Raw genomic sequence first — 26,193 nt, forward strand, 5'->3', positions numbered from 1 at the left:
ACTCAATCCTGGGGACTTTCTTTTTCCCTTTATTTTTTTAAATATGATTTTATTTATTTGAGTGAGAGAATGGGCACACCAGGGCCACCTTGTGCATCTGGCTTAAGTGGGTCCTGGGGAATCGAACCTTGGTCCTTTGGCTTTGCATGCTAAGCCACCTCTCCTGAGGACTTGAAGGTGTAGGGTTTGATTTCTGGGATTGTTATGATCAGTGACTATTAGACACTATTAGACTCCTGAGCTGGAGTGGGGTCCACAGGTTAGGGCTTCCCGTTGTCTCTACGCTTAGAAATAGGCCTCTCCGACCTTAATCGGTTCTTTCTGATGGAAGGTCTGTCTCCCTGTGGGGTGAACCAATGACCCCTGGAGAGACCCTCGGACTCTGCTCTCCCTCTCTCTCTTTTGATTTCAACAAAACCGAAGGGAGGGGGCAAGTGTGTGGGCACGGCGACCAGAGGATGGGAATGAGGCTTTCTGGATATGCAGTAATCGAAGTCCTTACTTCCTGCCTGGCATCCCTGGGACCATGGAGCTATCCCTCTGAGTTTGGGAAAGGGTGTGACTACCCCATTTTATAGGTGCTGGGTGTTTCAGGCATGTGTGTTCCTGTCTCTTTAAGGGGTTTCTATGTTATGGTTATTGGCTTTGTCTGTTATAATGACCTTTTTTTTTTTTTAACCCTTTTTGTTCTTGAGTTGGCCATCATAGCTCCTGCCTCTGGACTTTTGCACACAGTTTTTATTTGGTTGTTTTGAGGTGGGGAAGGGGTCTCACTGCAACCGAGGCTGGCCCTGAACTACAGTGATCCTCCAACCTCAGCCTCCCCAGTGCCGGAATTATAGGCATGCACCACTACGACCAGTTGTTCTTTTTGTAACTGGCTCCTTGTCCAGGTCTCTACTGAAATGTCCCCACAAAGAGGACTTCTCTGATCACCTCAAGTTGGGTAGCTTGCACATCCACATAACTGACCCTGACCAGTTATAGTTTTCCTCATAGCAAATAGTATTTTATTTATTTATATTTTTGCGAGAGTCCTCTCTTATTTATTTTTTAGAGAAGGAGGCAGGTAGAGAGAGAATGGGTGCGCCAGCACCTCCAGCCGCTGCAAACAAATTCCATATGCATGTGCCACCTTGTGCATCTGGCTTACATGGGCACTAGGGAGTCCAGCTTGAGTCCGTAGGTTCCTCAGGCAAGTGCCTTAATCACTGAGCCATCTCTCCAGTCCTCCTTATAGCACATATTACTGTCAAAATGACCTTATTAAGGCATTTGCCTGTTTGCTGGTATTCTTGCCTCCTTGCCCAGAGTGGTCTCTGGTGTAACCAACCCCAGCTCTGACAGCAATGCCTGACACACGGTGGCCGGTCCTGCCAAACACTGACGGGCGGCAGAGGTCGGTGTGTTCTCACAGCGGCTGATGTCTCCAGGGAGAGGACAGCACGGTGGGAGGCGGAAGCCCTGGGAAGCAAGGGTAGCGTTGCTGCAGTCCTGTCTCTGGGACCAGTGCCTTCTTGTCTGTCTGGAACAGGCTGCACCTTGAGTAGTTCATCCGCGGCCAAGAACAAGGGTTGCTGGTCTGAAGCTGGGCAGAGGTGCCTCCATCTGCGGTTAGAACTCCCACCACTGGCACAGTTAATGGCAGCCAAGTCCAGGTGATGCGGGGTACGGTGGGCACACCTGCGATCCCAGCACTGGAGAGGTGGAGGCAGGAGGATCGGAGGTGCAAAGCTAGCTTCATATTGAGTGAAGCCCAGCCTGGGCTACCCCCCCCCCCCCCCACAACCCACATACACAAGACCCTGAGGCTGGTGAGGGGCAAATGATCCTACGGGACTTTGGGCAAGTACTCTGCGAATGGCTCTTATGCGTAGTTTTGTGAGAGTTCACTGTATTTGTATATACTGTCCTGACTGCATATGAGCACACACCATACTGTAGCCTCCTCTTTGAAGCCAGGCATGCTGAGAACTCAAACATTACTCCTGGACACACACCCTCCACCTGGGAAGCCCCAGGGTGACCAGTCCTAGACCACTCTCTACAACTATGACCACCCCCACCACTCTTTTTCATGCAGTTCAGGCTGGCCTCAGACTCATAACCGAGAATGGCCTTTTTCTTCTGATGCTACTGGGATTCCAGACATGTGTTACAACGTCCGGCTCTGACCCTGTCTTTTTTTTTTCTTGTGATTTATGCCTTATTTTGTTGACAGTTTGGGGCACATATACAATTTAACCATAAACCCCTCCCAATTACTCCCTCTTGTCTCCCTTTTATGTATTTTATTTATGTGAGACAGAAGGGAAGGGCCTTCAGCCACTGTCAATGACCTCCAGACGCATGCGCCCCCTTGTGCATCTGGCTTATGTGGCTTCTGGAGATTTGAACCTGGGTGCTTAGGCTTTGCAGGCAAGCACCTTAACCGCTAAGCCATCTCTCCAGCCCTCTGGCCTTCTTGATGCGGTTCTTCCTGGCCTCCCTGATCTGGGCTTTGCTGCTGGAGCTCGTCCCTGCCCCTGTGGCAGGGGGTCCTGCCAGACTTGTTAGAAGAATCAGACTTCTGTTTCTGTGTGTGTATGCGTTGAGTGTGCTGGTTGGGTTTATGGGGTTGTATAGCGGGACCCTGAGTTACAAGACACTTTTGGGGGACACTGCCTTTTCTGTTTTGCTTGGGAAGGCCATGAGTGAGGCATCTGTCTCTGGACACATCCAAACAGAAAGGATTCAATCTCCCTGTGGAAAGGCTGCCAAGAGATTGTATACCCATGAGGCACTTCACGGCCAGAAGACTCTGGAAGCAGGAATTCCAGGAAATGTCAGCTCTCGATGCCAGAACTCCAGGAAATGTATAGTGACTGTTGACGTTATCACAAAAGGTCCCCCAAAAGGGCAAGTGGATGACATGCCCTCATCACCGTGGTGGGTTGTTATACATTTCTGAGTAATGATGGAGAGGGACTTAGGTCCACTACAATGGAGGACAGGTCATCAGTGTGCTCAGCCTGCTGTGTTTTATAGAAAAATGAATAAACACGAGTACAGATCCTAAAAAAAAAAAAAAGAAAATGGCCTGTAATGTTTTGGGGGCATCAGTGACCCCCTGGCCAACAACTCACTGGAAGGTATCCTATCCCTGGCACTGAAAATTTTCTAGTAACAGTCTATGGCTCCTGTGTGTTCCATTGTCAAAAAAGTAGGTTTTCGGGCTGGAGAGAGGGCTTAGCGGTTAAGCGCTTGCCTGTGAAGCCTAAGGACCCCGGTTCGAGGCTCAGTTCCGCAGGTCCCATGTTAGCCAGATGCACAAGGGGGCGCACGCGTCTGGAGTTCATTTGCAGAGGCTGGAAGCCCTGGCGCGCCCATTCTCTCTCTCTCCCTCTATCTGTCTTTCTCTCTGTGTCTGTCGCTCTCAAATAAATAAATGAAAAATTAAAAAAAAAAAGTAGGTTTCCATATGATTTATTTATATCCTCTTAGATTTTGATTAGCTATCCCTCCACCTTTCCTTTACTCAATCTCTTCTCCACACCTCACTTAGGCCTTTTCACCCCCAATTAAATAAATACAAATAAATAAAAAATATTTTTTTAAAACCCAAAATAGAGCCGGGCATGATGGCGCACACCTTTAATCCCAGCACTTGGGAGGCAAAGGTAGGAGGATCACCGTGAGTTCGAGGCCACCCTGAGACTCCACAGTGAATCCCAGGTCAGCCTGGGCTATAGTGAGACCCTACCTCGAAAAACAAAAAATAAAAATAAAACCCAAAAGAAATAAGTACACTTATAGTCATATATTCTACATGGAAATAAATTTTATGAGTGATGAACTTACCCCAAAAGCACAATTATTTAAAGCAAAGGCAGGGCTGAGGAGATGGTATAGAAAAGTCGAGGTCAGTATGGGCTAGAGTGAGATGCTGCCTCAAAAAAACAAAAAAAGTGAACGTAAGGAGCTGTAATAACTTCTTTTGACTTTTTCTTGTTTTATGTGAGAGACAGCCATAGAGAGGGGGGCTAGGGAATTGGTGTGCCAGGCCCTCCAGCTACTGCAGTCGAACTCCAGACGCATGCTCCACCTTGTGCACGTGTGTAACTTTGTGCTACTGTGTCATCTTATGTGTATGGCTTGTGTAGGACCTGGAGAGTCAGTTGAACATGGGTCCTAGGGATTTGCAGGCAAGCACCTTAACCACTAAGTCATCTCTGCAAGCCCTTTTGCTTGTCTTTATGGTGCTGAGGTTCAAACCTAGGGCTTCTTGTATGAAAGACAAGCTGTCTACCAACTGAGCTACATCTCTTTGTTTTTGTTTGTTTTCGAGGTAAGGTCTTGCTGTAGCCCAGGCTGACCTGGAATTCACTATGTAGTCCCAGGGTGACCTCGAACTCACAGTGATCCTCCTACCTCTGTCTCCCAAGTGCTGGGATTAAAGGCATGCACTGCCACACTGGGCCTGAGCTACATCTTCACAAGAATATCTCTTGGCTTATGAGGCACTCACACAAAAAGGGGGCTTGAGCTCACAGGCAAAGGAACTTGCCAAGCATGCGCACATACAAAAGACTGAGGACATGTGACAGAAACCATAAGGAGCCCAAATCCTAAAATGCCATGAACAGAAAGTTTCAACCCTTCTAAGCCATTGTGCTTAGTGGATGAATCGCTTCCTAGCTGCTTTCCGTTTGTCCTTTTCAGTTTCCCTCATTTTCTACCCTGCAGCCAGAACCCGATTCAAGCAAATGGCAGGTCTTCTCTCTCTCCTTACTCCAAGCCTTCAGTTTCCCAGTGTGCCTGAAATAAAACCTCACTCCCCTGGCACATCACCCACATCAGCTTACATATGAAACCTCAGTGCCTTCCAATTTTTCAAATTTATTTTATTTATTTGACAGAGAAAGGGGGAGATTGAGAATTGGTGCACCAGGGCCTCCAGCCACTGAAAACAAACTCCAGATGCGTCTGCCCCCCCTTGTGCTTCTGGCTAATGTGGGTCCTACGGAATTGTACCTGGGTCCTCTGGCTTTGCAGACAAATGCCTTAAACATTACTAAGCCATCCCTCCAGGCCTATTTTACTTACTTGAGAGAGAAAGAGGCAGAGAGAGGACAGGCACACTAGGGCCTCCAGCCACTACACAAACTCCAGATGCATGTGCCACCTTGTGCATCTGGCTTTCTTGGGTCCTAGGAAATGGAATGTGGGTTCTTAAGACTTCACAGGCAAACACCTTAACTGCTAAGCCATCTCTTCAGCCCCCTTCCAACTTTTCCTTGAATTGCTTTTGTTGTTCGTGGGATAGGGCCTTGTGTGTGCTGGGCAGTTGCTCTAGCACTGAGCCCTTTCTCTCTGTGAAACTCCAGCTAATTCAGCCTATGTTCTCTGCACTTGTACCCTGCTCTAACTTCTTTCCTGAACTGGAGCTCTCTTGTTTTTCCTTTGAGACAGGTCTTGTTTTGGCCTCAGTCACCATCTTCCTGCCTGGACTGAAATTTTTTTTTTTCTTCACAAGGCAGTGCCTCACTGTAGCCACAAGCTGGTCTCCAGCACACATCAGTCTTACTACCTCTTCCTCCAAGGTGTGGGCATTAAAGGTGTGTGCCACCATGCCTGGCTAAAACAACGTGTGTGTGTGTGTGTGTGTATAATTATATATATATATATGTATATATGTATATATGTATATGTATGTATATATATATATATATATATATATATATATATATATAATTTTAATTTATAACCAGATAAAGGGAATGGGCATGCCAGCATCTCTTGCCACTGGAAAGGAACTCCAGATGCATGCACCAATTTGTGCATCTGGCTACCAGGCTTTGCAAGTGCCTTTAACTGCTGAGCCATCTTTCCAACACTAAAGTTTGTTTAAACTTAAAAAAAAAAATTATTTGCAAGTAGACAGAATGGGCATATCAGGGCATCTGACCACTGCAAACAAACTCCAGATGCATGTGCCACTCTGTGCATCTGGTTTTATGTGGGTGCTTGGGAACTGAAGCTGGTGGTTAGGCTTTGCAGGCAAGTGCCTTAACCACCAAGCCATCTCTTGAGCCCCCTAAACTTTTTTTTTTTTATTGACAGCTTTCATACATGTACATGTTTGTCTGTCTGTTTTTGACGTTTTGAGTAGGGTCTCACTGACCTGGAATTCACTCTGTGTTCTCATGGTGGTCTTGAGCTCACAGCAGTCTTCCTACCTCTGCCTCCTGAGTACTTGGCTTAAAGGCGTGCATCACCACACCCAGCTACATAATGTATTTTGTCCATAATCCCATTACCTTCTTTGTCTCCTTTTCCATCTCCCTTCCATTGAAACCCTTCATCTTTCCAACCAGTGTGTGGTTTTTTTATTTGTTTTGTTTTTCCCTTGTTTGTTTTGATGAGGTAAGGTCTCACTCAAGCCCAGGCTGACCTGGACCTCACTCAGTTGTCCCACGCTGGTCATGAACTCACAGGGATCCTCCTACCTCTGGCCCCCAAGTGCTGGGATTAAAAGGTGTGTGCCACCATGCCTGGCCTAAGCAGTATTTTTTGTTCTTTTTCGTTTCCTAATTTTATTTGTGCTGAGAGTGTACAAATGCATTTGAATTATACACGTCTTAACATACTGAAAAATCTAAAAACCATGTATATGTATTGTTCCTTTAAATTTTTACTGATAACTTCCATAAATATGGACAATATACCATGATCATAATCCCCTCCACCATACTCCCTTTTTCCTTTCCCCAATGTTCCCTCCAATGAATCGCTTCTTTTTAAAAAAATATTTTTATTTGTCTTCGAGAGACACCAAGGATGCGGCAGCCCTAGGGTCTTGTGCCACTGTAGATGCGCTCCAGACACATGCACCGCTCTCTGCGTCTGGCTCTATATGGGCCAGGGAAACTAAACCTGGGCTGTCAGGCTTTCCAGGTAGTGTTTTGATGTCATTTTTTTTTAACTTTATTCACTTGAGAGAAAGAAGCAGATAAAGAGAGAATGGGTATAACCAGGCCTTCAGCCTCTGCAATCAAATTCAGATGCATGCACCACCTTGTACATCTGACTTAAAATGCATCTTAGGAAATGAAACTGGGGGCTTTGGCTTTGCAAGCAAGCACCTTTACTACTAAGCCATCTGTACAGCCTTGATGTCTTTTTACTATTTATTTATTTTTGGTTTCTCAATTTATGGTCATGCTCTAGCCAGGCTGACCTGGAATTCACTATGTATTCTCAGGGTGGCTTCAAACTCACAGCGATCCTTCTACCTCTACCTCCCAAGTGCTGTGATTAAAGGTGTGTGCCCCACACCCAGCTGATATCATTTTTTATTTGGTTTTATTTTTCAAGGTAGGGTCTCCCTCTAGCCCAGACTGACCTGAAATTCACTATGTAGTCTCGGGGTGGCCTTGAACTCATGAAACCTCTGCTTCTGGAGTGCTAGGATTAAAGGTGTGTGGCACTTTGCCCAGCTTGTTTATTTTTCTCTGCTCACCATTCATGACATGCTGATGGGCCCAATATTGCTATGGGCTTTCTTCAGGGAAAACAGCTGCTGTGAGGTCATGAGAGCGGTGGCCACTTTGTGTCTGGACTGAAACGTTCTACTCTGCGTTTTCTCAAGGCTGGTTCCCCAGCTACTCAAATAACATCTTCTCAAAGGTAGCAACAGCCAGCACTGCCTCTCATGCAGCACCTGACCACAGACCAAGGGACTCAGCTGCTTACTCATGTCTGCCTCTCCCCACTAGAAAACAGGCTGGAAGACAGCTGGAACCTTGTCATTTTGCTCTCTTCCTTTAGTCCTAATCTGTAAAATGGAAACTGAATAAACCTCCTTTAATTAATGAAATGTCAAATGAGGTATTAAAAGAGGATTAGAGCAGGCTATGGGCATGAACTTAGGATGCACCATGTGCACACACAGAATAGAAGGGCTAATTATAGAGGTTTTGTTTTTTGTTTCTAACCCCCCCCCCCCCATTTGTGGTAGTTTCAAGAAGGTCCTAAAACACTTGATATGCCTAACCACAAACATCTGGGCTCAATGGCAATCACCCCACGCCTTTTGAATGCAAATGAAGGAGCTACAGGATGAGAGGCAGAGCAGCTGGAGATATACATGTTATGAAAATACTGAAATGTCAACCAGACATGGTGGCACACACCTTTAATCACAGCATTGGAGAGGCAGAGGTAGGAGAATCGCCTTGAGTTTGAGGATGACCCTGAGACTACCTATTTAATTCCAGGTCAGTATAGACCAGAGTGAGACCCTACCTCGAAAAACCAAAAATAAAAAAAAAAAAATGAAGCCAGGCATGGTGGTGCACACCTTTAATCCCAGCACTGGAGAAGCAGAGGTAGAAGGATCACTGTGAATTCAAGGCCACCCTAAGACTACATAGTGAAGTTCAGGTCAGCCTGGGCCAGAGTTAGACCCTACCTCAAAAAAACAAACAAAAAACCCCCCAAACATAGAAATATCATCACAGGTAATCTCTGACCACCCCATCTTCCTAGGCCCTCATCATGACCCAACAAATAGAGGGTTAATGCCTCATAGCACTGAGGCAAACAAGGGATGGGGAGAGAGCTCAGTGTTTACAGGTGCTTCCTGGTAAAGCCGGCTACCTGCGTTCAATTTCCTAACACAAATTTAAAGGACAACATAAGGTGGAGTTCATAGCAGGAAGAGAGCCTGGCATGCCCATATAACACACATGTATAAATATAAATTTTGTTTTTCTCACTATGTTGTCCCAGGCTGGCCTTGAAATCACAGCAATACTACCTCTACCTCCTGAGTGCTGGGATTAAAAGATAAATACTAGCTGGGGGTTGTGGTGACAGAACAAAAGAAAACAAAAAAATAAAGACAGCCTAACACCCCACATAAGATTGCACAGAGCAGCTCCTGGCAAAACGGACTTTCCTGTTAAAATATGCGTTTGCATGCCTGTGTGTGCATATACATGTACTCACACCTGGGTCTCTTGCCAGTGCAAATGAATGATTCTGGCTTGATGTGGGTGTGTGTAACTGAACTCTGGCCTATGTGCCTTGCAACCACTTTTTTTTTTTTTTTTTTTTAAGGGAGGCTGAAATGAAATTCGCTATGTAGTCTCAGGATGACCTCCAACTCAGAGACCCTCCTTATCTCTGTTTCTAGTACTGGGATTAAAGGCGTGTGCCACCACTCCTGGCTCACAATCAGCCTTTTTTGTTTTTTTAAATAGTTGCTCTACCTTTTTTAAATTTCTATTTATTTATTTGAGAGTGGCAGACAGAAAGAGGCAGATAAAGAGAATGGGTGCGCGAGGGCCTCCAACCACTGCACCACCAAAAAAACAAAAAATAAATGTCAGATGCAGTGTTTGACTAGCATGTACAAGCCTTCAGTTGGATCCCTAGAATCACAAAAAAATAAAAAAGAAATGAAACGACACCCCTTTAATTCTCCCTTCTACATATAGGTAAGAACAATCTTTTCCTATGCAAGGTTCCTACATCCTAGTTTAGCTTCAGACCTACAAAACACACTGACATTAAAATATAAAAGGTCATAAACAAAAATAAGGTGGGGTGCAAAAGTCACGGTATGAGGTAGTCAACAGATGGCTACGCACGAGCCCACCTCACACTGTCCAGTTTGCAGTGTGCTTAGACAACCAAGCTAGCCTTGGCAAGGCTGTTCAGAGATGACCTGTCAATGGTCTAACATCTGAAACAGACCAATACCAAACTGATCTTTCCTCTCCAAAAAGGTGGAGGCTGACACCTGGAATTTCAGCAATTGGGATGAGCTCCTCTGAGAATGGCCTGGGCTGCAGAGCAAGATCTCATCTCTAAAAACAGAAACAATAGAAAGAAGTCCAATGTCTTCAGCAACAGAACTTCTGGGGAAAGCTGGCTGCCCCTGGGAAGGGGGTGCTGCTGGGGGGGTGCTTCCTGGGGAACACAGTGAGTCGTGTGGAGATCAGTACTGGAAGCTGCGCTTTGTCTGGATGTCGTCAAGAATCTGCTGCAGTTCCTCATCTTCAAAACGCCCTTCCAGGCTGCAAGAAGCCGGAAGACAACAGTGACTTCGCAACTGGCAACAGTGTGCTCACCTCTTAGCAAAGGTTGCTCAGAGCTCTGTGTCACCTTTATGTTTCAAAGGTATTCTTTCCTGTTTCCTCATAAAAACAAAATTTAGCCAGGCGTGGTGGTGCATGCCCTTAATCCCAGCACTCAGGAGGTAGAAGCAGGAGGATCATCCCAGGTCAGTCTGGGATAGAGCTAGACCCCCACCTTGAAAAAAAACCCATAAAACTTGAGCCAGGCATGGTAGAGCACACCTTTAATCCCAACATGAGTTCAAGGCCAGCCTAAGAGCCAACCTGAGACCCTATCTCGGAAGAAAAAAAAAAGCTGATGGCCTAGCCCAATACATCCCTTCTCTCCCCAGAAGTAACCTTTTCCCTATATTTAGCATTTATCACTCTCACTCTGTAGCCCAGGCTGGGCTCAAACTCATGGTAACTCTTATTTCAGCCTCTCCAGTGCAGGGATTAAAGGCATAAGCCACCATGCCCATGTTTTTCTATCTTTTTTTCCCCTTTATTTATTTGCAAACAGACAGAAATACGGAGAAGACTGGAAGAAAGGGGGGGAAGAGAAAGGTTGCCCCAGGGCTTCCAGCCACTGCACACCAACTCCGATACCTGCGCTACCTTGTGCATTAGGCTTTACGTGGCTACTGGGGAATTAAACCCAGGCCATTCTGCTTTGCAGGCAAGTACCTTATCTAACCCTTTATTTTTTTTCCTGTTTTTTCTGGGTAGGGTCTCGTGGAATTCATGATGTAGACTCAGGCTGGCCTCAAACTCATGGTGATCCTCCCATTTCTGCCTCCTCCATAATGCTGAGATTAAATGAATGTGCCACCAGGCCCAGGACTAGACACAATTATTTATTTATTTATTTATTTATTTACTTACTTACTTATTTATTGTGGTTTTTCAAAGTAGGGTCTCACTCTGGCCCAGGCTGACCTGTAGCCATAGGGCGGCCTCGAAATTAGGCCATTCCCCTACCTCTGCCTCCCAAGGGCTGGGATTAACATCGTGCACCACCATACCCAGCTGACAGAATTCTTTTTATGTATCCAATCGGGGGCTATAAAGTGCATTCCAGGACAGCCAGACCTAGAGTAAGATCCTACCTTAGGAAAAAAAAACAATGACTTAACTTCAGATACTCAAACTCCTCTCTCTCTCTTTATTTTTTTCCCTGGTTTTTGAAGGTAGGGTCTCACTCTAGCTCAGGCTGACCTGGAATTCACTATGTAGTCTCAGTGTGGCCTTGAACTCTTGGGTGTTCCTTCCACCTCTGCTTCCCAAGTGCTGGGATTAAAGGTGTGCACCACCACGCACAGCTTCAAACTCCTCACTCTGAGTTGCTGGGATTATAGGCATGTACCACCCACCTGAAGAGGAGCTGGAGATGGAACCAAGACTGAATGGACACTTGGCAAAGACTACCAAACAAGCTACATCCCTAGCCTCTATGGTAGAAATTTATCCAAAATCTATAGAAGCTACCACAACTGGAACTCACCTTGGGATCAGAGCCTTGGACTCCTCAGCAGTCTCTGGGCAAAGATTGGCCAAACAAGCCAACTCAAACTTATGTAGCTTTTTCTGAAGAAGCAAGCTGATTATAGGAGAAAATCAAAATACAAAAAAATAATGATCAACAGCATAAACAGAGACCAAATATAGCTACAAAACAAAAGGGCCCCAGAACCCATAGATTGTTACTAGTAAAATTTCAATGCCAGGGATGGAATACCTTCCAGTGAGTTGTTGGCTAGTGAGGTCCCTGATGCCCACAAAACATTACAGGCCATTGCCAAAGCTCTTGGTTTCCTACCAGAAATAGATAGTAAGACCCTACTGCTGAAGACTCCACCCACACGCCTGGGCTGCAAGGTCAATGCAAAATCAAGCTGAACCTGGGGCCAGAGAGATGGCTTATCAATTAAGGCGCTTGCCTGCAAAGCCAAAGGACCCAGGTTCAATTCCCCATTAACCATGTAAAGCCAGGTGCACAAAATGGCACATGTGTCTCAAGTTTGCAATGACTAGAGGCCCTGGTGTTCTCATTCTCCCTCCCTCCCTCCCTCCCTCCCTCTCTTTCTCTCTCTCTCTCTCCCCCTCTCACTCACTCACTCACTTAAATAAAGTATTAAAAAAAAAAAAACCCTGAAGCTAAGATGAAAACCTCCTCCCAGTGGGCCGCCTGACAGATTTTTCTAGCTTTCTAAACTACATTGCATGCAGCCCTATGGAGACAGAAGGCATCAGTGGTGATTAACAGTGGACATTGCAAGCCTTAAGTGTGACCAGCCAGGCCAAATGATCCAACAGGTGCAATAGTGGCATATCTGTTATGGAGGAAAAGCCAACCACTCACTAATTGGACTGGAAACCTGCTCCACAAGAGGGAATAAAACCTAGTTAAGAGCTTATGTGGGGCTGCAGAGATTGCTTAGTGGTTAAGGCGTTTGCCTACAAAGCCAAAGGACCTTGGTTCAATTCCCCAGGTCCCACATAAGCCAGATGCACAAAGGGGCACATCCATGTGGAGTTCATTTGTAGTGGCTGGAGGCACTGGCTGCCTATTCTCTCTCATATATTATGCTCACTCATCTGCCCTGTAAGCACTTTTCTAACATTCATACCCATATATTAATGCTATTCTCACTTTGTGTTAGAGAAGCTTCTCTTAGCCAGGCATGGTGGCACACGCCTTTAGTCCTAGCAACTGGGACACAGAGATGGAGAGAGGATATGATGGAGGATGGATATGTGAAGGGGAAAGGTAGAGAGGAAGCAATTATGATTTATTGTCTATAATTATGGAAGTTGTCAATAAAAAAATAAAATTGGCCAGTCATGTTGGCACACATCTTTAATCCCAGCACTAAGGAGGCAGAGGTAGGAGGATCACCTTGAGTTCCAGGCCACCCTGAGACTACACAGTGAATTCCAGGTCAGCCTGGACTAGAGTGAGACCCTACCTCTTTAGTCAAGACTGAAGTTTTAATTCTACTTTTTGTTTTTTTGAGGTAGGGTTTTGCTATAGCCCAGGATGACCTGGAATTCACTATGTAGTCTCAGGGTGGCCTCAAACTCATTGTGATCCTCCTACCTTTGCCTCCCAGCTGCTGGCATTAAAGGCATGTTTATTTTTATTTTCTTGTATTTTTTGAGGTAGGGTTTTGCTCTAGCCCAGGCTGACCTGGAATTAATTCACTATGTAGTTCAGGGTGTTCTTGAATTCACAGCAGTCCTCCTACCTATGCCTCCTGAGAGCTGGAATAAAAGGCATATGCCACCTCTCCTGGCTCAGATAGTATTATTTTCTTTTCTTTTCTTGTTTTTGGTTTGTTTTTTGACATAAATTTTGCTCTAGCCTGGACTGACTTGGAATTCACAATGTAGTCTCAGGCTGGCCTCGAACTCACAGCAATCTTCCTACCTCTGCCTCCCAAATGATGGGATTAAAGGTGTGCACCACCATGCTGGGCTCAGATAAATTTTTGACAGAAGCTGTTATTTTACTTAGATGAAAGGAGGCAGGTATCCCTGAACTCACCTACGGACGCTGGCAATGGTCTCTCTGTTTTTGAAGCGGCTGAAACGGGCAGTGTAGTTTAAGGTTTTCATGAAGACCTCAGAGAGCTCCTGCTCGTCCTCTGCACTCTCATTCTGCTGCTTCCGATGCTCCAGAAGCATGTGAACTTCGGAGTTCAGAAGGGTCTCGGCTGTTTCAAACTCTATTTGTGGAAAATACAAACATAAATTGAAAATATTTCTTTAGAACCGGGCATGGTGGCACACACCTTTAATCACAGCACTCAGGAGGTAGCAGTAGGAGGATTGTCGTGAGTTCAAGGGCACCTTGAGTCTACAAAGTAAATTCCAGGTCAGCCTGGGGTAGAGCGAGACCCTACCTTGAAAAAACAAAACAAAACAAAATATTCCTCTAGTGCTGGAGAGATGGCTTAGTGGTTGGGCGTTTGCCAGCAAAGCCAAAGGACCCAGGTTCAGTTCCCCATTACCCACGTAAAGCCAGAAGCACAAAGTGGCACATGCACCTGGAGTTCATTTGCTTCTTTTTTTCTTCTTCCTCTCTCTTTTGCTTTTTCTCAAATAAATTAATTAAATATAAAAAAGAAAGAAAGAAAGAATGTATTTCTTTAGTTCAGTGTGGTGGCACACACCTTTAGTCCCATACTTGGGAGGCAGAGGTAAAATAAATTGCTATGAGTTCGAGGCCAGCTCAAGACTCCATAGTGAATTCCAGGTCAGCCTGGAAGACCCTACCTCAAAAAAAAAAAAAAAAAAAAGGTGCTGAGCATGGTGGCACACACCTTTAATCCCAGCACTCAGGAGGCAGAATAGGAGGATAACTGTGAGTTCAAGGCCAGCCTGAGACTACATAGTGAATTCCAGGTCAGGCTGGGCTAGAGTGAGACCCTACCTTGAAACCCAGCCCCTCAAAAAGAAAAGAGATGCTTTGGCAGTTAAGACGCTTGCCTGCGAAGCCTAAGGACTCAAGTTTGACTCTCCATGTCCCACATAAGCTAGATGCACAGTGATGCAGGCAACCTTTTATGCACAGGGGAGTTTGATTTCAGTGGCTGAGGCCCTGGCATGACAATTCTCTCTCATTCTGTCTCTTTTACACCTGGTCTTATGCATTAATGGGGGAGGGGGAGTGGAGAGATGTCTTAGCAGTTAAGGCATCTGCCTGCAAAGCCAAAGGATCCCAGTTCAATTCCCCAGGACCCACATAAACCAGATGCACAAGGGGGCGCCTGCGTCTGGAGTTCATTTGCAGTGGCCAAAGGCACTGTGCACGTCCATTCTCTCTATGGTGTGCTCATTCTCTGCCTCTCTCTCTCTGCCTTTCTCTCTGTATCAAATAAGTAAATAAATAAAAAATATTTTTAGAAAAGGGGGGGCTGGGGAGATGGCTTATCAGTTAAAGTGCTTGCCTGTGAAGCCTAAAGACCCAGGTTCGATTCCCCAGGACCTATGTAAGCTATATACACAAGGTGGCGCATGCATCTGGAGTTCATTTGCAGTGGCCAAAGGCACTGTGCACATCCATTCTCTATGTGCTTCTGTCTAATAAATAAATAAAAAATATATATATTTTAAGAAAAAAAAAAGGCCAGGGCTGGAGAGATGGCTTAGTGGTTAAGCGCTTGCCTGTGAAGCCTAAGGACCCCGGTTCAAGGCTTGACTCCCCAGGACCCACGTTAGCCAGATGCACAAGGGGGCGCATGCATTTGGAGTTCATTTGCAGAGGCTTGATGCCCTGGCACGCCCATTCTCTCCCTCCCTCCCTCTCTCTCTCTCTCTCTCTCTCTCTAACTGCCTCTTTCTCTCTCTTTCACTTTCAAATAAATAAAAAAATACACAAAAAATTAAGGAAAAAAAGGCCAGTTAGGCTTGCCTCAAAAAACAAAAAATATCTTTAAAGTCACCTTCTGGGGCTGGAGAGATGGCCTAGCAGTTGAGCACTTGCTTGTGAAGCCTAAGGACCCCAGTTCCAGGCTCGATTCCCCAGGACCCACATTAGCCAGATGCACAAGGGGGCACACACATCTGGAGTTCGTTTACAGTGGCTGGAAGCCCTAGCATGCCCATTCTCTCTCTCTGTCTGCCTCACTGCCTCTTTCTCTCTCTGTCACTCTCAAATAAATTTTAAAAATAAGTCACCTTCTGGGCTGGAGAGATGGCTTAACGGTTAAGGTGTTTGCCTGCAAAGCCAGAGGATCTCGGTTTGATTCCCCAGGACCCACAAAAGCCAAATGCAAAAGGTGGCACATGTGTCTAGAGTTTGTTTGCAGTGGCTGGAGGGCCTGGTGCACCCATTCTCATTCTTGCTCTCTCTGCCTCTTTCTTTCTTGCTCTCTCAAATAAATAAATAAAATTAAAAATTAAAATTAGGGCTGGAGAGATGGCTTAGCGGTTAAGCACTTGCCTGTGAAGCCTAAGGACCCCGGTTCGAGGCTCGGTTCCCCAGGTCCCACGTTAGCCAGATGCACAAGGGGGCGCACGCGTCTGGAGTTCGTTTGCAGAGGCTGGAAGCCCTGGCGCGCCCATTCTCTCTCTCTCCCTCTATCTATCTTTCTCTCTGTGTCTGTCGCTCTCAAATACATAAATTAAAAAAAAAATTTTTTTTAATTAAAATTAAAAAAGTCATCTTCTGAGCCAGGCCTGGAAGGCGTCCGACTTTAATCCCAGCACCTGGGAGGCAGAGGTAGGATTACAATGTGTTTGAGGCCAGCTTGACACTACATAGTGAATTCCAGGTCAGCCTAGGCTAGAGTGAGCCCCTACCTTGAAACCCACCCCCAAAAAGGAAAAGGACTGTAGAGATGGTTTGGCAGTTAAGGCGCTTGCCTGAAAAGCCTAAGGACCCATGTTTGACTATCCATGTCCCACGTAAGGCAGATGCACAGTGAAGCAGGTGACCTTATGCCCAAGGGGACACCCATGTGGAGTTTGATTGCAGTAGCGGAGGCCCAGATGGGCCAATTCTCTCTCGTTCTCTCTCTTTCACTCTTGGTCTCTTGCATTAGAAAAACGGGGGGCGGGGGGAATGGTGGCACACACCTTTAATTCCAGCATTTCAGAGGCAGAGGTAGGAGGATCACTGTGAGTTCGAGGGCATCCTGAGACTACACAGTGAATTCCAGGTCAGCCTGAACTAGAGCAAGACCCTACCTCAGGGGGGTTAAAGGGGGGGAGGGGAATGGCGACATGGCAGTTAAGGCACTTGCCTGCAAAGCCTAAGGACCCAGGTTCGATTCCACAAGCCCCAAGGGTAAATTAGATGCACAAGGTGGCCAATTCATCTGGAGTTCGTTTGCAGTGGCCTGAGGCCCTTATTAAAGGTGCTGGTCTGAAAGTGTTTCCCCATTAACCACATAAAACCAGATGCGCAAAGCAGGAGCAAGAGGTCTTGGTGCGCCCGTGCATTCTCATTCCCTCTCTCCTTGAAAATAAACAATAAAATAATTAAAATTGTGGAAACGTCACCTACCACTGAGCATGGTGGCGCACGCCTTTAATCCCAGCACTCGGGAGGCAGAGGAAGAAGGATCGCCGTGAGTTCGAGGCCAGCCTGGGACTCCATACTGAATTCCAGGTCAGCCTGGGCTACAGCGAGTCCCTGTCAAGCGTAGCAAATGTCAGCCCGGGACCAGGACCAAGAGGCGGCCACCTGGACGGCCATCCCTCCTGCTGGCCCCGCAGCGCGACCGGGTCCAGCCCCGGACGAGCGAGCGAGCGCCCGCGCGCCGAGAGCACGCCGGGGACCGCGCCGTCCCGGGTCCTACCTTTGGGGAAGATGAGCTGCGAGGCGTCCTCTTCCACGTCGCCCGTCCGCGGATCGCAGCCGCCGGCCGCCATCGCTCCGTCGCCGCCGCGGCGACCGGAAGCGGAAGTGAGAGCCGCGACCGGAAGCGGAAGTGAGAGCCGCTGCGGAGGGCGGTGGCCTAGGGGGCGCGGCGGCGCGGCACTGGGAAGCTGGCTTCCTCTTCGTTCCTCTAGACCGCAGGACACCGTGCAGGCACCGGCATCATGAACTGGACTTCCGAGCGCTTTTTATATTTTTTCGTTTTTCGAGGTAGGGTTTCGCTCTAACCCAAGCTGACCTGAAGTTCACTATGGAGTCTCAGGGTGGCCTCGAACTCACGGCGATCCTCCTACCTCTGCCTCCCGAGTGCTGGGATTAAAGGCGTGCACTACCACACCAGCTTGAATGAGCATTTTGATATTCAAGTGATAGATGAAGATTTTTGAAAACTTTATCTTTTGTTTTTTTGTTTTTTTCAAGGTAGAGTCTCACTCTAGCAAGGCTGGACCTGGAATTCATTATGTAGTCTCAGGGTGGCCTAGAATTCAAAGCAACACTCCTACCTCTGCCTCCCAGGTGCTGGGATTAAAGGCATGCAACACCACACCTGGCTAAAAATTTATTTCCATTTGAGTAAAAGAGAGAATGGATGCTTCAGGGTTCTCCAACCACTGCAAATGAACTCCAGACATGCACCACCATGTGCATATGGTTTATGTAGGTCCTGAGGAATCGAACCTACGTCCTTAGTTTCACAGGCAAGTGCCTTAACTGCCAAACCATTTCTCCAGCCCAGAAGATTTTATATATACACACATATATACATAGAGAGAGAGAATGAGCGAGCCAGGGCCTCCAGCCACTGCAAATGAACTCTAGATGCTTACGCCCCTTATCCATCTGGCTAACGTGGGGCCTGGGTAATCGAACCTGGGTCCTTTGGCTTTGCAGGCAAGCACCTTAACTGCTAAGTCATCCCTCCAGCCCCAGCCCAGAAGATTTTTTTAAAAAAATTTTTATTTACTTAGAAGCAGATAGAATGGGAATGGCAGGACCTATAGACACTGCAAAGTTTAGATGTATGTGCCACCTTGTGCATCTGGCTTTACGTGGGTACTAGGGAATTGAACTCAGGTCCTTAGTCTTTGCAGGCAAGCACCTAAACTGCTGAGCCCTCTCTCCAGTTCTGTTTTTTGTTTTTAAGGCTTTTATCTTGAACATGAGGAGGTCTGAAAATAAAGATATCTTAAGTCATTAATACATGTTAAAATTTTAGCTTCGAGGGTTTGGAGAGATGGCTTAGCCATTAAAGTGCTTGCCTGTGAAACCAAAGAACACAGATTTGATTCGCAGCATCCACGTAAGCCAGATACACAAGATGGCACGTGTCTAGAGTTCATTTGCCGTGGCTAGAGGTCCTAGCATGCCCATTCTCTATCTGCCTCTAATAAATATTTAATAACATTGACATATTCCATAGAATAGTCTTCCTGGATGTGATAGCTTAAAAATGAATTTGACCTGAACATATTTATGTTAAGTGCAGGGTGTCCGCAGTAAAATAAAATCAGACAAATCATCTATCTACATTGGGTCCTAAAGGAATTAGATGTCAGAAATTTCAGTTAAAGCACTTGCCTGCAAAGCCAAAGGGCCCAGGTTCAATTCCCTAGGACCCACATAAGGCAGTGCACAAAGTGCTGCATGCAACTGGAGTTCATTTGCAGCTAGAGGCTCTGGTGCACCCATTCTGTCTATCTGCCTCCCTCTCTCACATAAATATTGACTTAAAAAAATAGAGTCAGGGATGGTGGCACACGCCTTTAATCCCAGCACTCTGGAGGCAGAGGTAGGAGGATCATCTTGAGTTCAAGACCACCCTGAAACTACGTAGTGACTTCCAGGTCAGCCTAAGCTAGAGTAAGACCGTACTTCAAAAAACCAAATAAAACCTCAGCCCGTTAATAATCACTTTTAGTTAATTCAATCCCTCCAGTTGCAAAAAAGAGGCTGACAGTTATTTTTACCCATTATGATTTATTCTCTACAATACTTCATTAAAGAGTTCAATGATTTGTACTCAGAAGTTATATGGCCAAGAGGCAACCAAGTGTAATACAAAGAATTGGTCTGAAGTCTTTACACTGAAGGCCAGTCTCTTGCTTCAGGGAAAGAAAATAAAAAAACACAGAAAACAAAACATGTAGCTCCCAAATCTCAACAGAAAATAAACCAAGTTAGTGAAATTGTAGATGTTAACATATTGATGGAAAACAGATCTTGTGCATAATTAAAATTAACACCCAGGACTTCTTTTGTATAGATAATTTTATTATAAACAGTAAAATATATGTAACATTTTAACTACAAACCTTTCATGTGGAAAGGGTCTCTAACATGAGCTGTTTTAGTATTACGAAGTGAAAACGTCTGAAGCTCACAGTGGAAACCATCCGACACTGACACACTCTAATGATCAAAGACATTCTCCTTTAGTTCAGGTCACACAGGACGATCTGTATTACACAGAGAAGGTCCTAGCTGTGGGTGTGATGAGACAAGCCAACTTTTCCAGACCAAAAGGCACTCACAGCTAGGGATGAAACAAGCTCCAAGCCAAGCCAGCGAAGCTGGGCTGGTTCTTTGACAACAGTGGTGACCTCCAGTTCAGCTCGAGCAGCTCAAGGACAAACACTGTACCACCTATTCGGCATATGCCAGCCACCATCACCACTGCTTTGGTCAACGTGTGGAAAGCAGTTCAGAGCTATTACTTCCCTATGCCAAGCTGCCACATGGATGACCCACACTTGGTTATTTTTCCTGAGAGCCATCTGTCACACGTTTCCATGAGGCAACCATGACCATACACTTGCTTCCTGACTAGGTTCCAGTCAGGACAGACACTGACTAGCCCACTGTTTCTGGGCCAAAGCGTTTCCTTGGCTGAGTTCCTGACCCCCTTCACGCAGCAAGGGGAACTCAGGCATTTCCAGTGCTGGCCTTGAGCGGGAGCGTGAGGGAATGTGCGGGGAGTAAGGCTTCTCCCTCCAAAACCACCGAGCCGCTTCAGTGTGCTGCTGGGCTTCATTCGCCCGATTCTTGTGCACTGATTTTTTCCCCCATTTCTTGGGCTTTAAAATTTTCTGTTCATTTTCGTAAATGGCAGGTATTACCCCACCTTCAATAAAATAAAATACATACTGTACACTGGGGAAGACAATAGGGAGCATTTCTACAAGAAAAGTGGGCTCGAGGCGCATGGCACTGTAAATGCTTGCATGACCAGTCTCACTGAGCGTGCTCAGGGGTGAAGTTTAGCACCATTTTTTTTGCTTTTTGTTTTTTAAATCTTTAGAAATTAAACATAACCTTTAACATAGAACGCTTGAACAGTAATGAGTGTAGCCCTATGTATCAATACTGTTGTACAAATTGGGAGGCGAGTAGCTCAGTTCAGAGCCAACCACCCTGACACCAACCCATGGCATCTGGGAGCACCTGCTATCATATCTGTAACATGGCATTTACCACCCTCAGTAGCACTGTAAGACCAACCCCTTCTCCTTCATGTACATGAAGAAACCCGCCATGGCAATGGAGGGGGCAGTGAGCCTAGGTACTGTAACCAGCACCCCCCCCAACAAATCCCAGGTCCTCACCAGCAGCACAAGCCCCTCCCTCTCCCTTCCCAGGAACTTGAGGCAATGCCTAAAATAGCACATGGGTTCCCTCCCTCTTCCATCCCTGGCAGAAGACTCAAAAGATCTTTGATGTGACTATTTGCCCATTTTGTAAAGCCACACCATTACCACAAAACTCAAAAATATATGAAATCATGTGTTCGTTCACTGAGTTGACACCCAATCCACCTCAAGAGTTCTCAAAAAGTGTGTTGTTCAACACAAGCTCTCAGGATCCTCTGGGAGCTGGCCACCTCTTCCTGTGAATCATGTTAACAGTGCCTTTCAGACAGCTTTCAAAGCATCTCCCAAGTCCCCTAGTTCTATAAATTTTGCCACCAAACATGTGAAAAATAGGCAAGAAAGGAAAGTTTGCCAATAGCTACTTGGAAATGAGCAAAAATAGGAAAGAGAAATGTCACGTGGAAGTTTAAAACACCAACATGAGCAACTTAGAAATTTGCCCTGGTGGGTGAAGATTCCCAGCGTGGTAGGCAAGATCGATTCACCTTGTTTTATTACACAGCTTTGCTCTAGAGTCCTATTATGGACTGAAATACCAAGTCTTCCCACTTCTACAGGCAAATTAGAAACAGGAACTCTCCTACTGATGGCTCCCTCAGGATATTTGCCTGTGAAGAAAACCAGCTCAGAGGCCCCTGGATACTCTATGGTAACATATCCTCCTACAGCCAAACCCAACCACCTGTGTGCACGTCTGTGCTTGAGAACCTAGATCCAGCTACATAGGCACTGCCACCAGAATAGGGAGAGGTAGCCGGGTAGTGAGGAAGAGGTCTCTCCTTTCACACCTGCTCACAGCGATGAGGCATCTCCATTCCATTACTCAGCAGGCTAAACCACAGAACTCTGTTCAACACCAGGAGACTCGATGCAGAGTACCAGAAAATCCAGCAGAGGGGGGTGGGTATTCAAACCTTCATGGCTTACTGCGCAATGGGATTTGCAACGCCATCCAAAGGGCTTCTGATCTTGGTGAGGGTCTCTATCCAGGAGCCTTGAAGGACTCATGGTACCCACATTCAACCCTAACATGGCATTCACATATGAAGCATGGAGAAGTGATCAACTCTTGGTACGCAATAAACTGGAAGTTTAAAAAAAGGAATTTAAAACAACCTAAAAATGTTTCTTGTTGGTCTCCGTTGCCCAGACTGCCAGGGGAATACATCTACTTGATCTGGGGAGGCTGTGGGGAGTTAGTGGGGGTAAGTAAGCCTCCATGGATCATCGATTCCAGCTTCCAAGGTGTGGCCAACACACATGTGGTAAATCATCACACAAGGCTCTTCGGAACCCACAGTATTCTCAGTGGTCATGGGGGAGCCCCAATCCAACGGAACCCCATATTGAGGAAAGGCTGAGATAAGGCTTGGGCCCCTCAAGTTCTGTTTCATTCAAATGTAACCCCCACACCCCCTCAGTCAGTGGGAGGCAGACTTGGCAACGGAAGCTAGCATCATAAAATGGTGCAGTAATAGAAGTAACTGGACCAGGAAGAGGAGGCATCTGCTCCAATGATGTCGTAGCCACTGGTGGCCACAGGGGGGCGGGACTGGTCGTGCAGCCGGGTGTCAGGAGTAATGATTGTAGAGGGGCGGGGCGTGAAGAGCGCCGTTCTGGAGACAGTGCTGCCTAGAAGCGACATATTCTGCATAACTGATTGTCACCTTCTCACTTCGGTACCTGCGTAAGGAAACAGGCAAACGTATTAGAAACCCCAAGTATCTCATTTGGAAGAGTCACTCAGCAGAGAAAACCAAGTTTATCCCACAGTTTGAAAGAATAAAATGGAAGACCAAGAGCAATCTTACTTACAGAAAATGAAAGACGGCACAAGAAAACAATGCTATTATTACAGATGAACAAGATGAAAAAGCACAATCACAGTTCACCCTGAGAATGTTCACCAGCACATCCCACCTTTAAACGCTACAATGCTCATCATCAGGCTGCTCATAAGCAATCTGCTACTGGGATCTGGACAAGTAATTTCAAGGTCAAATTACATGGTGGCAGATTGGAAGACGGCTGCACCAAAACCCAGTGTAAACTGCATATCTACTTCAGGTTTAACGAGATATATTTGACAGAAATGCAACCTCAATTTGTAGAAGAGCAACAAATAAGTCATAACTAAAAGGGGCATAGATACCTAATTCTGGGTCAGATTCTGATGAAGCAGGGTAATGGATCCTTGGCTATAGGACAGTCTCACTCCCCAGATGAATATGCCATAGCACAGGGTCATCAGAACAGAATTCATAGCACTTTGGTTTTGCTCTGGAAGGAGCCATGAGTCAGGATGCAAAGCATGGGTGTTACAAACCTATGGAGCCTACTACAGACCACAGGAGCTGGGTGACAATCCTTACCCAGAGCCATCTCTTTCCCACTGTAATCACTCCTCCATTGCAAGGTGATTATTCCTGAATTTTGACAGGGAAATGGCTGTTCAAATAAATTGTAATAATAATAGTAATAATGCTTTGTAGTTGAAGTGTTTTCTATTTTATTTTGTAAAGATTTTTCTGGTGCTGGAGATGGAACCCAGGGCCTTGAGCATGCTAAGCAAAAGCTCTGAGCCTCAGTCCCAGCCTTTGATGTTTGGAATCCAAAGCATTTAAAAACAGTGGGTCATCTTCCAAACAGCACTTTGCAGAACAGGATCCCAACAAAGGCCTGAAGAAGATAACTCTCCAGTGTTCAAGAAGAGCCCTGACGTCCACTGAGCACCACCAGTCTGCCTGGCCCTGGGCTGCAAACTCTCTATCTTACCATATCACATCCTTAACAACCTGACGGAATCACCACTCACATCATACAGACAGGAAACAGCTCAGGAAGGTGGAATAACTGCCCCAGGTCACAGCTAGTAAAGGTTGAGCTGGGATACAGACCCAAGTCAGTATGTATTCTATGACACTGGGCAGCTTCCATCTACAAGTGCTGTCCCCAAAAGGAGGTTCTTTTAACTCCTGGTCAAATGCATCTCTGACTCTTCTGCATCCCCTACCACCTGGGTCAGGAAGAAGCACCTCAACTGACCCTGGGTTCCTCCCCGGAGCCTTACCTTCTAACCTGATGCCTCCCTCAGCCTCCCAGCCACACAGGTCCGGCAGGCACCCTCACCTCCTCCGCAGGCTGCTGGGAGCTCCTGCCTTGATGGCCACTGCTTCCCTAAAGCACACACCCCACATACACTTCTTGGCTGAGGGACATTAGCAGAGAAAACTTTTTCTCCCCTTTCCCATTAAAAATATCCTCACCCCAAGCTCCGTTAAATGAAAACTATCAAGGAGAATGAGACAGTAGCTTACCTGGTAAGTTTGATTGATTTTCTGAATTCACTGGTAATTGGAGCCTTAAAGCCACCTTTTCTGAGCAAGGAGTCTATTGTCTGGATCTGATCCCAGTCTGAGAACAGAGACAGGAATGAAGTCAGCACACAGTCAGACAACAGAGCAGCGGGCTCCAGTGCGACTAGTGCTCCAAGACAAAGAGGCTTCCAGGCGAGCAGCCTTCAACCCCAGCACTCGGGAGGCAGACCCAGGAGGATCCTGTGAGGACAAGACCAGCCTGAGACTACATACTGAATCCAGGTCAGCCTGGGCCAGAGTCAGACACTACCTGGGGGGGGGGGGGGAACAGCCCACATTGTTGGGGCACAGGAAGGCCTAGGCAATGGCCCCAGATGCTGGAAGCCCACCTGCCTGTCAATTCAGTGGAATCTGAGGTAAGATATGGTAATCCAGTGTGTCATACTAGTTGGCCCCAACATCCCTGCTCCTGCATCCTTCCTACCAGGCGTTAACTCAATGTAACTATCAAGAAATAAACACAGCCGGGTATAGTTGTGCACACCTTTAATCCCAGCACTCAGGAGGCAGAGGTAGGAGGATTACTGTGAGTTCGAGGCCAGCGGGAGATTACATAGTGATTTCCAGGTCAGCCAGGGCTAGAGTGAAACCCTAAGGCGGGGGAAGAAAAAAAAAAAAAGGGCTGGAGAAATGGCTTAGCGGTTAAGCGCTTGCCTGTGAAGCCTAAGGACCCCGGTTCGAGGCTCAATTCCCCAGGACCCACGTTAGCCAGATGCACAAGGGGGCGCACGCGTCTGGAGTTTGTTTGCAGTGGCTGGAGGCCCTGGTGTGCCCATTCTCTCTCTCTGCCTCTTTCTCTCTCTGTCTGTCACTGTCAAAAAGAGAAAGAAAAAGCCAGGCGTGGTGGCGCACGCCTTTAATCCCAGCACACGGAAGGCAGAGGTAGGAGGATCGCCGTGAGTTCGAGACCACCCTGAGACTACATAGTGAATTCAAGGTCAGCCTGGACCAGAGTAAGACCCTACCTCAAAAAACTAAAAAATAAATAAAAGAAAAAGAAAAAAGAAAGAAACATGGCCCCGGCCGTGATGGCACATGCCTTTAATTCTAGCACTCAGTAGGAGGATTGCAGTGAGTTTGAGGCCACACTGAGACCACATAGTAAATTCCAGGTCAGCCTGGGCTAGACTGTTGGCCTTATGCTGGTACCTGGCAGTGCTCCATAGGAAGACAGGACCTCAACATGCCCCCAGCTTGGCCTTGAACTCCTAAGCTCAATGGCCTGCCTGCCCTGGACTCCCATGAAGCCTTCAGAAAGAGGGGTTACATTCTGTAACTTTTAACCTTTGAGTAGCTCTTTTCTTAAGTATTTTTATTTATTTACTTATTAGAGACAGGGAGAAGAAAGAAAGAAAATGGGCACTCCAGGGGCCTCTAGCTACTACAAATGAACTCCAGACTGGAACATCTGGCTTCTGTGGGATCTGGAGAATCTAACTTGGGTCCTTAGGCTTCACAGGCAAGTGCCTTAACTGCTAAGCATCCTTCCAGCCCAAGTAGCTATTTTCTTTTTCTTTAAATAGTTTAAAAATTCTTATTTTATTTCATTTAGTTATTTGAGGGGGAGAGAGAGAGAGAAAGAGAGAGAGAGAGGGGGAGAGGGAGAGAATGGGCACACCAGGGCCTCCAGCCACTGCAAATGAACTCCAGATGTGTACGCCCCCTTGTGCATCTGGCTA

At 46.5% G+C, this 26,193-nt stretch overlaps 2 protein-coding genes across 7 annotated transcripts in view; both read right to left on the minus strand.

Annotated features, from left to right (window-relative positions):
- Positions 1–1,070: 1,070 nt before the first annotated feature.
- Positions 1,071–17,518, minus strand: Polr2d (RNA polymerase II subunit D). Of its 3 annotated transcripts, XM_045149676.1 has the most exons (5): positions 17,411–17,518; positions 16,853–17,067; positions 13,651–13,831; positions 11,608–11,703; positions 1,071–1,697 (listed from the first exon to the last, which is right to left on the minus strand). In XM_045149676.1, the coding sequence occupies exons 3-5, from the start codon at positions 13,788–13,790 to the stop codon at positions 1,412–1,414; spliced, it is 522 nt and encodes a 173-aa protein (XP_045005611.1). In that variant the 5' UTR covers positions 13,791–13,831; positions 16,853–17,067; positions 17,411–17,518; the 3' UTR covers positions 1,071–1,411. The 3 variants fall into 3 exon arrangements, with proteins under 3 accessions (XP_045005611.1, XP_045005610.1, XP_004668233.1); XM_045149675.1 differs by lacking the exon at positions 16,853–17,067 and having other exon boundaries at positions 17,411–17,500; XM_004668176.2 differs by lacking the exons at positions 1,071–1,697; positions 16,853–17,067 and adding an exon at positions 9,445–10,064 and having other exon boundaries at positions 17,411–17,500.
- Positions 17,519–19,447: 1,929 nt separating this feature from the next.
- Positions 19,448–26,193, minus strand: part of Ammecr1l (AMMECR1 like) — a 33,555-nt gene continuing 26,809 nt past the window's right edge. For 3 of the 4 annotated variants that reach the window (XM_045149630.1, XM_045149631.1, XM_045149632.1), the window contains 2 exons: positions 24,455–24,551; positions 19,448–22,820 (listed from right to left, as the gene is read on the minus strand). In XM_045149630.1, the coding sequence (XP_045005565.1) occupies positions 22,709–22,820; positions 24,455–24,551 (209 nt within the window). In that variant the 3' untranslated portion in view covers positions 19,448–22,708. Of the gene's footprint in view, positions 22,821–23,509; positions 23,564–24,454; positions 24,552–26,193 lie in introns of all 4 variants that reach the window. The other variant, XM_045149633.1, reaches the window with a different exon arrangement.

The sequence above is a fragment of the Jaculus jaculus genome, chromosome 5 (assembly GCF_020740685.1).
Source record: "Jaculus jaculus isolate mJacJac1 chromosome 5, mJacJac1.mat.Y.cur, whole genome shotgun sequence".
Lineage (NCBI taxonomy): Eukaryota > Metazoa > Chordata > Mammalia > Rodentia > Dipodidae > Jaculus > Jaculus jaculus.

What these genes read in the sequence shown, in the direction of transcription:
- Polr2d (XM_045149675.1), bottom strand. Translation starts at nt 17,483, where the DNA reads ATGGCGGCCGGCGGCTGCGATCCGCGGACGGGCGACGTGGAAGAGGAC. An exon ending in GCAGCTCATCTTCCCCAAAG is followed by an intron (nt 13,832 to 17,410) that starts GTAGGACCCGGG and finishes TTCCACAAATAG; the next exon opens with AGTTTGAAACAGCCGAGACC. An exon ending in ACCATTGCCAGCGTCCGTAG is followed by an intron (nt 11,704 to 13,650) that starts GTGAGTTCAGGG and finishes TCCTATAATCAG; the next exon opens with CTTGCTTCTTCAGAAAAAGC.